The sequence below is a fragment of the Ranitomeya variabilis genome, chromosome 4 (assembly GCF_051348905.1).
Source record: "Ranitomeya variabilis isolate aRanVar5 chromosome 4, aRanVar5.hap1, whole genome shotgun sequence".
Classification (NCBI taxonomy): domain Eukaryota; kingdom Metazoa; phylum Chordata; class Amphibia; order Anura; family Dendrobatidae; genus Ranitomeya; species Ranitomeya variabilis.
Window position 1 is genome coordinate 733,220,864 of NC_135235.1, and position 13,908 is coordinate 733,234,771.

The 13,908-nt window shown below is 47.6% G+C and overlaps 1 protein-coding gene across 1 annotated transcript in view; it reads left to right on the forward strand.

Annotated features, from left to right (window-relative positions):
* LOC143767928 (uncharacterized) overlaps positions 1-13,033 on the forward strand; it is a 112,220-nt gene extending 99,187 nt beyond the window's left edge. The window contains exon 13 of the mRNA XM_077256451.1: positions 10,389-13,033. Coding sequence (XP_077112566.1) covers positions 10,389-12,424 — 2,036 coding nt within the window. The 3' untranslated portion in view covers positions 12,425-13,033. The remainder of the gene's footprint in view (positions 1-10,388) is intronic.
* Positions 13,034-13,908: the final 875 nt, after the last annotated feature.

Consider the following 13,908-nt stretch of genomic DNA (forward strand, 5'->3'; position numbering starts at 1 on the left):
CTGCACAAGGTGGCTCCTTCAGTAACAAACGCCTGGGGGGGGGGCAGGTTCCCTTAAATTTAACTTGTTGTGCCTGCGTGGCGGTCGCAGTACACGTTGCCGTATACACAGCAGGGGAACAGCTGGCGGTGCTGAACCCCACTAACACATTGGCGAGGTGTTTGGCTCTGTGCGGACAGCACTTCTGGACAACAACTAGTGGTGTTGGAGCCCAGGGACAGGTGGAGGAGGAGGAGGTGGAGGAGGTAGGAGGAGGTAGGAGGGATTGCCACACACACAGCTGGGGAACAGCTGACGTTACTGAACCCCAATAACAGAGGAGCGACTGTTGGGACTGTGCGGACAGCACTTCTGGACGGCAACTAGCGGTGTTGGAGCCCAGGGACAGGTGGAGGAGGAGGAGGTGGAGGAGGTAGGAGGGATTGCCACACACACAGCTGGGGAACAGCAGACGTTACTGAACCACAATAACAGAGGAGGGACTGTGCGGACAGCACTTCTGGATGGCAACTAGCGGTGTTGGAGCCCAGGGACAGGTGGAGGAGGTGGAGGAGGTAGGAGGGATTGCCACACACACAGCTGGGGAACAGCAGACGTTACTGAACCCCAATAACAGAGGAGGGACTGTTGGGACTGTGCGGACAGCACTTCTGGACGGCAACTAGCGGTGTTGGAGCCCAGGGACAGGTGGAGGAGGAGGAGGTGGAGGAGGTAGGAGGGATTGCCACACACACAGCTGGGGAACAGCAGACGTTACTGAACCCCAATAACAGAGGAGGGACTGTTGGGACTGTGCGGACAGCACTTCTGGACGGCAACTAGCGGTGTTGGAGCCCAGGGACAGGTGGAGGAGGAGGAGGTGGAGGAGGTAGGAGGGATTGCCACACACACAGCTGGGAAACAGCAGACGTTACTGAACCCCAATAACAGAGGAGGGACTGTTGGGACTGTGCGGACAGCACTTCTGGACGGCAACTAGCGGTGTTGGAGCCCAGGGACAGGTGGAGGAGGAGGAGGTGGAGGAGGTAGGAGGGATTGCCACACACACAGCTGGGGAACAGCAGACGTTACTGAACCCCAATAACAGAGGAGGGACTGTTGGGACTGTGCGGACAGCACTTCTGGACGGCAACTAGCGGTGTTGGAGCCCAGGGACAGGTGGAGGAGGTAGGAGGAGGTAGGAGGGATTGCCACACACACAGCTGGGGAACAGCAGACGTTACTGAACCCCAATAACAGAGGAGGGACTGTTGGGACTGTGCGGACAGCACATCTGGACGGCAACTAGCGATGTTGGAGCCCAGGGACAGGTGGAAAAGCAGAGGAACACAATGTAGGCCGAAGCCTGATTGGAGAAAGTCGAAAGGGAACCTTTAACCCCCCCCCCCCAAGGCGTTTGTAGCTGAAAGAGCCAGCTTGTGCAGCACAAAAGATGCAAAAGGAAAAGGTGGCTCTTTTCATTATGCTCCTTGCAAACACAGAACTAAACACTTATAAAATGTGTCCCCTAAAACCGTGAGACCGTCCCGGAGGTGGGACTTTCCTTCGTAATATGACGCAGCACAGCCGTCATTCTTACCCCCCCCCGGCGCCGTGCCCCGGCTCCTCAGCGTTGTTTGATTCCGTCCCGGAGCCTGCGCTGTTATGTTATCCCTTGGCCAGGCACACTTAGCGCTGCCCGTCTTCTGACATCATTTGGTGTCAGGCTGGCTGCGCCTGTGCGGCCGCGCTGGCCGAGAGCCCGCCTCGCAGTGTCGTCTAATGTAATCCCACCGCGGGCCTGGGATCCGTGGCCATGCGCAGTGCATATCCTCGCCTCTCACTCCCCTCCCTACGGCTTCTTAAGACTGTGCGGTGTCACCGCCGTGGCATGCTATTAAGGACCAGCTGACAACGCACAGTCTGAAGAAGCCGTAGGGAGATGAGTGAGAGGTGGAGGTTCAGATATGCACTGCGCATGTCCATGGATCTCAGGCCCCCAGTGGGATTAAATCAGAAGACACTGCGAGGCGGGCTCTCGGCCAGCGCGGCCGCACAGGCGCAGCCATCCTGCCACCAAATGATGTCAGAAGACGGGCAGCGCTAAGTGTGCCTGGCCACGGGATAACATAACAGCGCAGGCTCCGGGACGGAATCAAACAACGCTGAGGAGCCGGGGCACGGCGCCAAGGGGGTAGGAATGACGGCTGTGCTGCGTCATATTACGAAGGAAAGTCCCACCTGCGACAGATTCCCTTACATTTCAGTTGTTGTGTCAGCGTGGCGGTCGCAGGACACATTGCCGGCTACACAGCTGGGGATCAGCTGACGTTACTGAAACCCAATAACACTGGGTCGTATGTTTTGACTGTGCAGACGGCACTTCTGAGCCTCAACTGGCGGTGTTGGAGCCCAGGAATTTAAGTTCAGGTGGTAGAAAGATGAACACAACAGGAGACCTGGATAACGTAGACAGTGATCTAATTATTTAATCAGGAAGAGGAGTGGCAAATTCCTGCGAGATCCAGGCCTTGTTCATTTTCAGGAAAGTAAGCCGGTCAACGTTATCGGAGGATAGTCGCATGCGACGGTCAGTTAGTACACCACCTGCAGCACTAAAGACACGTTCCGATAATACACTGGCCGCAGGGCAAGACAGCACCTCCAATGCATACTGGCTTAGCTCTGGCCATGTATCCAGCTTTGAGACCCAAAACTTGAAAGGTGAAGAGCCGTCTGGGAGTACAGCAAGAGGGCAAGACATGTAGTCTGTCACCATCTGACGGAACTGTTGCCTCCTGCTGACTGGAGCCGTCTGTGATGGTGTAGACTTTTGTGGCGGGCACAGAAAACTGTGCCACAGTTGGGCCATACTGGTCTTGCCTTGGGCAGAGGCACTGCTTCTGCTCCCTCTTTGTGCAGAGCCTCCACCACTGCCTGGACGCACTGAGCTGCTTTGGAATGCACTAGCAGCACTTCTCTCAGTTGGAATGGAGAAGATGATGGAATTCACCAGTGTGTCTTGGTACTCCCGCATTTTTCGCTCCCGGTTCAACGGTGTGATGAGGCTTTCTACGTTGTCCCGGTAGCGAGGATCGAGGAGGGTGAACACCCAATAATCAGACATGTTGAGAATGTGGGCGATGCGGCGGTCGTTTCTCAGGCACTGCAGCATGTAATCCACCATGTGCTGCAGACTGCCAACTGCCCAAGAAACGCTGTCCCCTGCTGGAGGCGTGATCTCTGCCCGCTCGTCATCACCCCACCCTCGCTGTACACACTGAGTACTGGACAATTGTGTAACTCCCTCCTCTGGACAGATGTCTTCCTCCTCCATTGACTCCTCCTCATCCTCCTCACAAACTGTCCCCTGCCTACGCGTTTGTGAGGAACCATGTGGCGCTGACTGTCCAGAAGATGATGGAAATGCTGAATCCTCATCCTCCACCTCTTCCACAACATCATCCCTTAGCGCTTGCAGTGATTTTTCAAGCAGGCAAATAAGGGGGACAGTCATGCTGACTAGTGCATCATCTGCACTCGCCATCCGCGTGGAATAATCAAAGGGACGCAAAACCTGGCAGACGTCATTCATAGTGGCCCACTCTGTGGTTGTGAAGTCTGTACGGCGCTGAGTGCGACTTCTTTGCGCCTGAAGCAGCTGGTACTCCATTACAGCTTGCTGCTGCTCACACAACCGCTCCAACATATGTAACGTGGAATTCCACCTGGTAGGTAGGTCACATATGATGCGATGTTCCGGCAGGCGGTGTCGGCGCTGCAGAGCCGCAATGCGTGCTTTTGCCGTGCTGGAACGCCGCAAGTGAGCACACTCAAGGCGGACCTTGTGCAGCAGTGCATCAAGATCCGGATAGTCCCTCAAAAAACTCTGCACGACCAAATTGAGCACATGTGCCAGACATGGGATGTGAGTGAGGTTGCCGAGGCCCAGAGCTGCCACCAGATTTCGGCCATTATCACACACTACCATGCCTGGCTGGAGATTCGCTGGCACAAACCACACATCGCTCTCCTGCTTGATGGCATTCCAGAGCTCCTGCGCTGTGTGGCTTCGATTCCCCAAATAAATTAATTTCAAGACGGCCTGTTGACGTTTGGCCACGGCTGTGCTCATGTCGGTCGTAACAGGTAAACGTTCATCACGGGTCCATGTGGAGGTGGACTGTGACGGCTCCTGCAGCGATGATTCTGAGGAACTGGTGTAAGAGGAGGAGTCAATGCGTACAGAATGGATTCCTGCAATCCTTGGAGTGGGCAGGACACGTCCTGCGCCACTCGCACGATCTGTACCCGGCTCAACGACATTAACCCAATGGGCAGTGAGGGAAAGGTATCGCCCCTGTCCATGTTGACTGGTCCACGCATCGGTGGTGAGGTGGACCTTGCTACTGACGGCGTTCAGTAGCGCGTGTTTTATGTGTCCCTCCACATGCTTGTGCAGGGCAGGGACGGCTTGCCTGCTGAAGTAAAAGCGGCTGGGCACATTGTACTGTGGGACTGCCAATGACATCAAGTCACGGAAGCTGTCAGTCTCCACCAGCCTGAATGACAGCATTTCCAGTGACAGAAGTTTGGCAATGCCTGCAGTCAGAGCCTGTGCTCGTGGGTGGTTTGACGAGAAAGGCCGCCTTTTCTCCCATGCCTGTACTACCGATGGCTGTAGACTGGGCTGGGAGTGTGTGGATGACTGGGAAAGTGGTGCTGCAGGTGGAATTACAGCGGGTCTCTGGACAACAGGGCCAGAGGTTCTTCCACGGCGATCCTGGGAGGAAGCCGAACCAGCTGCGTGTGAGCTGGAGGAAGAGGCAACATGAGCTGAAGAGGTGGTAGCTGCCGCTGTTGGTTGGCCTAGCTCTTCAGTGTGTTTTTCTAACTCCGCCGGGTGCCTGGTGCGCACATGTTTCCACATGTTGGAGGTATTGAGGTTGCTGACATTTTTCCCTCTTTTGACTTTGTGATGACACACCTTGCATTTGACATAGCAAATGTCATCTGCAACTGTGTCAAAAAAGGACCAGGCACTGCAAGTCTTGGGAGCGCCCTTTTTGGCTTTTGGAAGAGACATGCTCCTAATGGGTGCCAAAGCAGAGGCTGCAGGATCCGCAGTCTTCCCCCTCCCTCTCCCTCTTTGGGCCGTACGGGGAATGTCTTCCTCAGAGCTGCTCCCACCACCTTCCTGTCCCTCACGCCAAGATGGGTCAAGGACCTCATCATCTACACTACCCTCTGCCCCCAACTGCTCCTCCTGGGTAGTCTCAGCAGCAGAGCACGCACCAGTAAGTGGCACCTGAGTGTCATCATCAGCTGATGCGGCCTGCGATGTGGTGAACGGAGCCACTGGCCCACCCGCCTCTTCAGAGGAAGAGAGAAAAAGCTGTTGGGCATCACTGCACCCTGCCTCTTCTTCCATTTCTCCAATGCTGCTTGGCTGGCCCCCTGTTTCCAAGCCAAGAGATTCAGAGAACAGAAGTAGAGACGGCTCCTGTCCTGGGCTCTCTGTCTGCCTGGGCAAGTTGGCAGGTGGTGAAGAGACAGATGGCTGCTCTCCAGTGCTCTGTGTCTGAGAGGATGTGGCACTAATTGAAGTTGATGCATTAGCTGCCATCCATCCGACAACGGCTTCAATTTGTTCTTCACGCAGCAGCGGTGTACGGCGCTCTGCCACAAAGCTGCGCATGAATGACTGTTCCCTGGTGAAAGTGGGTGCTGATGAGTCACCGGTGCCCGCAGCAGGCACAGAATCCCCACGTCCCCTCCCTGCTCCGCGCCCACGCCCACGCAGACGTGCCTTACTCACTGCCTTCTTCATCTTGGTTGACTGATAAAGATAAGCAGAAAAGTACTAACGGCTTTGTGTGCTTATTCCTGAACAACTCCTCCTAACAGGTATAAGAAACACTAATTTTCTAAAGTGTGGACTAGACTTTAATATGAGCTAATGTGGCCTACACAAATGTAAAGTGGTGTCACTGGTGTGTTTGGTGAACTTTATTATTTATTTATTTTTTGGGGGCTGAACTGACAACAGATAGAGCTGCAGTCACACGGAGACCGTGCAGACAGCCGTAAACGGCGCTGCAAGGCCCAAAAACCCTCCTCTACGTTATCCTATGTAGTGTTTTTCCACAAGTTAGCTGGAGACGGGTGGAAAGACACTAATAGGAATTTTTTGAAAAAATATGCAGCAGCCTGCACTACTTAAAACAAAATGAAAATTGATTTTACGGTATGACGCAGTGAAGAACCCTGAGCTGGAGACAACCAGGCTATGGCTGCTCACAGACTACAGGGCGAGCTGCAGTCACACGGAGACCGTGCAGACAGCCGTACACGGCGCTGCAAGGCCCAAAAACCCTCCTCTACGTTATCCTATGTAGTGTTTTTCCACAAATTAGCTGGAGACAGGTGGAAAGACACTAATAGGAATTTTTTGAAGAAATGTGCAGCAGCCTGCACTACTTAAAACAAAATGAAAATTGATTTTGCGGTATGACGCAGTGAAGAACCCTGAGCTGGAGACAACCAGGCTATGGCTGCTCACAGACTACAGGGCGAGCTGCAGTCACACGGAGACCGTGCAGACAGCCGTAAACGGCGCTGCAAGGCCCAAAAACCCTCCTCTACGTTATCCTATGTAGTGTTTTTCCACAAATTAGCTGGAGACGGGTGGAAAGACACTAATAGGAATTTTTTGAAAAAATTAGCAGCAGACTACACTACTTGGAAAAAAAAAAAAAAAGAACAGTATGAGGCAATTAACCACCCTCCCTGAACTGAATACAACCAGCTATGGATGGCCTATGTGGCTGCACTCAGACTAGAGAGTGGGCTGCACTCACACACACACACACACACACAGACCTTGCAGATCGCTGTGAAAACAGCGCTACAAGGCAAAAGCAAGGTGAATAGTAGGTGAACACAGCGGTTGCTAAATTAGCCTTTGGAAAGCACAAAGAAGCAAATCGCTATCTCTAAACTGGCCCTCAGTCAGCAAACAGCGTCCTGTCACTAACTGAATTCACAGCAGAGTGAAAGCAAAATGGCGCCAGCGACTTTTAAACTGCATCATGACATCATTTCAGCAACCAATCACAGCCATGCCAGTAGTTTCATGCCCTCCATGCTGAACAGGATGTGCCCACACTTGGAATCATTCTCATTGGATGAATTTGTGCAGTTTGAATCTGTGAACTTCCGATTCCGGTATCCGATACGCGGCAAGTATCGGAATCCCGGTATCGGAATTCCGATACCGCAAGTATCGGCCGATACCCGATACTTGCGGTATTGGAATGCTCAACACTAGTTATTGCCTATAGTCACAGTTTTTGATTACAGAAGTCAGTGTCAAAAATACTCTGATTTAACCTCTTCCTGCAGCCAGTTTTGTGTTCCTAATCAGGCCCCATTTTTCATATCTGACGTGTATCACGTTATGTAGTGATAACTTTGGAGTTAATCACAAAGGATAATAGAAAACAAACGGATCTTACAAATTTTCCAACTTTGTACAATACCCTACATACGATTGTACTGTCTGGGCACATGGCAGTGTTCAGAAGGGAAGGAGCGCCATGTAGCTATTTGAATGTAGATCTAGCTAGACTAGATTGCAGACACAATGTATTGGGTCACCTGGCAGCTCAAAAGATATCCACCATGGACGTGCCTGGCACGATCTTCTCTGCTTTCCATACCCCAAGGACTGCCTTGCTCATTGCCCTTTAACACCCTTGCATGTATCTGGACTTACACTGGGACCCCTAGGCTTGGACTATGGTGTTACCTGCTATTCTGTGGTATTAGATGTCAAGAAGAATAGTCAGGTAGCTGGGTCAGAACCAGAAGGACAGAATCAGAAGACACAAAAGTAGTCAGTAAACTGCCACGTTCACAACAGGAAGCAAATACACAAGCCACATGGTGAGCACAGAGGACTGAACCAGAGGAGAACAACGCTGTTTCTGGCAGATTCCTGTCATATGCTTTGAGCTTTAGTAGGGTGTGGTACTTTCCAAATGGCTGAAGTAGGGAGCAGATTACTCCACCTGGACAGAAGGAACAGATCCCAGAGGAGATTCGACACACCATATGCAGAAGCCCTAATTGGGGTTGATCGAATAGCTTCGGATAAGTGCTTATCCGAATAGCTATAGTGCTTCCCGAATAGCTGCCTTGGTAACCTGGATACCTGTAGCGCTCCTGATAATAAGCTGTTTGGCGTCGCTGCTGCATGTGTCGTGGCTGTTTGACAGTCACAACACTTGCATAGATAGCCCAAAAATGGGCACGGGCTCTGCATGTATGAGTTGTGACTGTCACACAGCAACACAACACTGGCAGCTGCAGCGATGAACAGATGATTATCGGGAGCGCTCCATGTAACAAGGTTCCCGAGGCAACTATTCGGTAAGCGCTATAGCTATTAGGATAAGAAGTTATGCAAAGCTATTCGATCAACCTTAACCCTAATATAACTAAATGACAGAAAACCAGAATAGTCGAAATCCCCATGAAGTGATTCCATTTTATAAATTAATTCACTGAGGGTTATCATCTATACACATGTGGTCAAAATTGTTGGTACCCCTCGTTTAATGACAGAAAAACACACAATGGCCACAGAAATAACTTGACTCTAAGGGTACTGTCACACCTGTCACACTCTGCAACTTTCCAACGATCACGACCAGCGATACGACCTGGCCGTGATCGTTGGAAAGTTGTTGTGTGGTCGCTGGAGAGCTGTCACACAGACCGCTCTTCAGCGACCAACGATGCCGAAGGCCCCGGGTAACCAGGGTAAACATCGGGTTACTAAGCGCGGCCCTGCGCTTAGTAACCCTATGTTTACCCTGGTTACAAGCGAACGCATCGCTGGATCGCTGTGACACACAACGATCCAGCGATGACAGCGGGAGATCCAGCGACGAAATAAAGTTCCAAACGATCTGCTACGACGTACGATTCTCAGCAGGGTCCCTGATCGCTGCTGCGTGTCAGACACAGCGATATCGTATGGATATCGCTGGAACGTCACAGATCGTACCGTTGTAGCGATCAAAGTGCCACTGTGAGACAGTACCCTAACAATAGTAACAATAAATAAAAAAAGATTGTAGATGCCTGTGATGCTAATTAGTGGACAGTGACACACCTTGATTTAACATGTCCCTTTTGTCACATATTCAGGGGTATCATCATTTCTGTCCATGCCTATTTCATAAGTTTTATTTTTTTTTATTCTGTGGAAGCATGGTTAAAAAGCAATGTCTGATGTTCATTTTCATAGATTATTTATTATTACTTTTGTCAGATTCAAGTTATTTTTGTGACTGTTGTGGGATTTTCTGTCATTAAACGAGGGGTAACAACAATTTTGAACATGTGTGTAGTCTGTTTTTCCATTTACAAATGATGGACCTGAGTGAGGGCTTGTTTTTTGTGAGATGAGAATTTATATTATTTTCGCCTACATAACATTGATTAGTTTCTTTTTATTCAATATTTGGGAGGCAGAATGAACAAACAGTTGAACACCATGCACTACTGATTCATGTGATCCAGGAAACTAGTCTGATTGCCGTATGTGGAGTCGGGAAGGAATTTTTTTTCCCCAATGTGGAGCTTACTCTTTGCCACATGGGTTTTTTTTTGCCTTCCTCTGGATCAACATGTTAGGGCATGTTAGGTTAGGCTATGGGTTGAACTAGATGGACTTAAAGTCTTCCTTCAACCTTCAATAACTATGTAACTATCTATTAATGTTTTCTATTAGACTGTGAACTGTCATTGTCTTGGTAAATAATTACAGTTTTTTTTTACATAGCTTGCCATTTTTATGGACAGTTTAAAGGGAATTTGTCACCCCAAAAATGGCCTATAAACTAAGTCCACCGGCATCAGGGGCTTATCTACAGCATTCTGTAATGCTGTAGATGAGCCCCTGATGTAACCTGAAAGATGAGAAATAAAGGTTAGATTATACTCACCCAGGGGCGGTCCCGCTGCGGTCCGATCCGATGGGCGTCGCGGTCCGGGTCCGGCGCCTCCCATCTTCATAGGATGACGTCCTCTTCTTGTCTTCCTGCCGCGGCTCCGGCGCAGGCGTACTTTGCCCTGCCCTCAATAGGGCACCCAGACCGCGATGCTCATCAAACCGGACCGCCCCTGGGTGAGTATAATCTAACCTTTATTTCTCATCTTTCAGTTTACATCGAGAGCTTATCTACAGCATTACAGAATGCTGTAGAAAAGCCCCGGATGCCGGTGGCCTTAGTTTATAGGCCATTTTTGGGGTGACCGACTCCCTTTTAAGTAGAAATGTTCAAAAATATAAAATTCAATGATATTTTATTCAAAAATAATTGTTTTTTTCTTAGCAGATGACTGCACCCGGAGATTAGAGGGACAGATGACATCTTCAATTTTTAAATCGGATGATCTTGAAATCCCACAGGATGCAACTGAATTGAATGCCATGACTTCAGATATACCATCATCCCTTCACAGCAAAGTTCTGTCATCTGATCTTTTGAAACAGGTCCTGTCTTCTGATTTATTACTGACTACAAAGGAAAATGAAAGTCACACAATAAGCATTAAAACACAATCTGCTCCTAAAGAAAAGAAGTCATTCTCACATTCAGAATATGGAAATACCATAAACCAAAGAACCCACACAGCTGTGGTTAAGCACCAGAGAACCCACACAGGGGAGAAGCCATTTTCCTGTTCAGAATGTAGCAAATGTTTTAACGAGAAATCAGTTTTGGTTAAGCACCAGAGAACCCACACAGGGGAGAAGCCATTTTCCTGTTCAGAATGTGGGAAATGTTTTAAACAGAAATCGGTTTTGGTTACGCACCACAGAACCCACACAGGGGAGAAGCCGTTTTCATGTTCAGAATGTAGCAAATGTTTTAACGAGAAATCAGTTTTGGTTAAGCACCAGAGAACCCACACAGGGGAGAAGCCTTTTTCCTGTTCAGCATGTGGGAAATGTTTTAACCAGAAACACAAGCTTGTTATACATCAAAGAACCCACACAGGTGAGAATGCTTTTTCCTGTTCAGAATGTGGGAAATGTTTTAACCAGAAATCGGCTTTGGTTATGCACCACAGAACCCACACAGGGGAGAAGCCGTTTTCATGTTCAGAATGTGGCAAATGTTTTAACGAGAAATCATATTTGGTTGTGCACCATAGAACTCACACAGGGGAAAAGCCTTTTTCCTGTATAGCATGTGGGAAATGTTTTATTGAGAAACAGAAGCTTGTTATACATCAAAGAACCCATACAGGTGAGAACGCTTTTTCCTGTTCAGAATGTGGGAAATGTTTTAACCAGAAATCATATTTGCTTAAGCACCAGAGAATTCACACAGGGGAGAAGCCTTATTCATGTTCAGAATGTGGGAAATGTTTTAACGAGAAATCATATTTGGTTGTGCACCATAGAACTCACACAGGGGAGAAGCCTTTTTCTTGTTCAGAATGTGGGAAATGTTTTAACCGAAAATCAGAGTTGGTTAAGCACCAGAGAATCCACACAGGGGAGAAGCCTTATTGCTGTTCAGAATGTGGGAAATGTTTTAACGAGAAATCAGATTTGGTTGTGCACCATAGAAATCACACAGGGGAGAAGCCTTTTTCCTGTTCAGAATGTGGGAAATGTTTTAACCGAAAATCAGAGTTGGTTAAGCACCAGAGAATCCACACAGGGGAGAAGCCTTATTGCTGTTCAGAATGTGGGAAATGTTTTAACGAGAAATCAGATTTGGTTGTGCACCATAGAACTCACACAGGGGAGAAGCCTTTTTCCTGTTCAGAATGTGGGAAGTATTTTAACCAGAAAACAAATTTGTTTAAGCACCAGAGAACTCACACAGGGGTGAAGTATTTTTCCTGTACAGAATGTGGGAAATATTTTAACCATAAATTTATTCTTGTTGCGCACCAGAGAACTCACACAGGGGAGAAAACTTTTTCCTGTTCAGCATGTGGGAAATGTTTTGTGAATAAATCAAATCTTCTTAGTCACCAGAGAACTCACACAGGGGAGAAGCCTTTTTCATGTTCAGAATGTGGGAAATGTTTTAACCACAAACGTAATCTTGTTGTGCACCAGAGAACTCACACAGGGGAGAAGCCTTTTTCCTGTTCAGCATGTGGGAAATGTTTTACACAGAAACCAAACTTTGTTAAGCACCAGAGAGCTCACACAGTGGAGAAACCTTTTTGCTGTTCAGAATGTGGGAAGTGTTTTAAGCATAAATCAGATTTTGTTATGCACCAGAGAACCCACACAGGGGAGAAGCCTTTTTCATGTTCAGAATGTGGGAAATGTTTTAAACAGATATCAGATTTTGTTAGTCACAAAAGAATTCACAGTCGGGAGAAGCCTCTTTCATGTGATTAATGTGGAAAATATTTTGCACAGAAATTAACTCGTAATAAACATCAGAGCAGTCACACAGGGGAGAAGCCTTTTCCATGTTCAGAATGTTGGAAATGTTTTAACCAATAATTGCATTTTCTTAAAGTGGTTGTCCACTATTAAGGCAATCCCTTGTCATTCCTCATGTTTGGCTTTAACCCCTTTCCCACCTTGGACGTATCCATATGTCCCTGTAACCTGGGTCATATTGACATCTCGACAATTTTGCTCTCACACGGCCTGTGCAAACACGATCACCGCTGGGATTCACCTGATTCTGACTGCTGACACCCGACACTCAGTGCCAGGAGTGGTCCCACACCGCTCCTGCGGTACTTTAATCCCCTAAGTGATGTGATCGAGCTCACAGCAGACCGCCTCTTTGCCTTTGGTTCGGTAACCCTGCAACATCTTTGTGGGGTCCTGATCGTTGCCATGGTAACCCAATGTTGTGATGATGACCTGAGCTAGCAAAGTTGCTTTATCATAATCGGCAACTTTGTGTGTCAGAGCAGCGGTGACAGTTTGCATAGCATAGGGATGCTCCTGTATCCCCATGCTATACAAGTGATCAGCCTGGAAAAAATGAAAGTCCCATAGTGGGACAAAGTAAAAAAAAAAAGTTAAAGAAAGTAAAAAAAAAAAAAAAGTTTAGAAAAAATGTAAAAATATTTAAAAAATCAAAAATGAAAAGTAAAAATATATTGTACCCATAAATATTTGAATAAAAAAATATAAGCAATAAAAGTACACATTTGGTATCGTCGCATCCAGAACAAACACACCTATGAAACTGTCCCACTATTTAACCCCTTTAGTGAAACCATAAAAATTCAATAAAAAACAAGACAAAAAACAATGCTTTGTCATCATACCGTTGAACAGAAAGTGGAATAAAAAGCGATCAAAAAAATAAATATAAATAAACATGGTACCGCTGAAATGTCATCTTGCCTGCAAAAAAGGAGCCATCATACAGATCCATCAGTGGAAAAATAAAAAGGTTATAGCTCTCAGAATAAAGAAATGCAAAAATAATAATTTTTTCAACAGGAAAGATATATATCTTGGTACCGTGTTAGCCAGTAGATAGAATAATATTTAGAATTGATAGTCCTCAGTGGTTGATACCTTTTAATGGCTAACTGAAAAGATGGTAACAAATTGCAAGCTTTTTTCTATAAATTGTTTTGTGTGAAAGTGCCAAAACATTAAAAAGATAAAACTGTGATATCGCTGTAATCAAACTGTCATCAATTTTACCACATGCGGAGCGACATAACAAAATAAGAATCCTGAATTGCTGATTTTTGTTCATTCTTCCTCCCAAAAATCAGAATAGAAAGTGATCAAAGAGTATCATGTGTCTGATATTGGTACTAATAAAAACGTCAACTCGCCTCGCAAAAACATGCCCTCACATGATATGGTGATACGCAATAAAAAGCATTTTTTAAGTGTGTGAC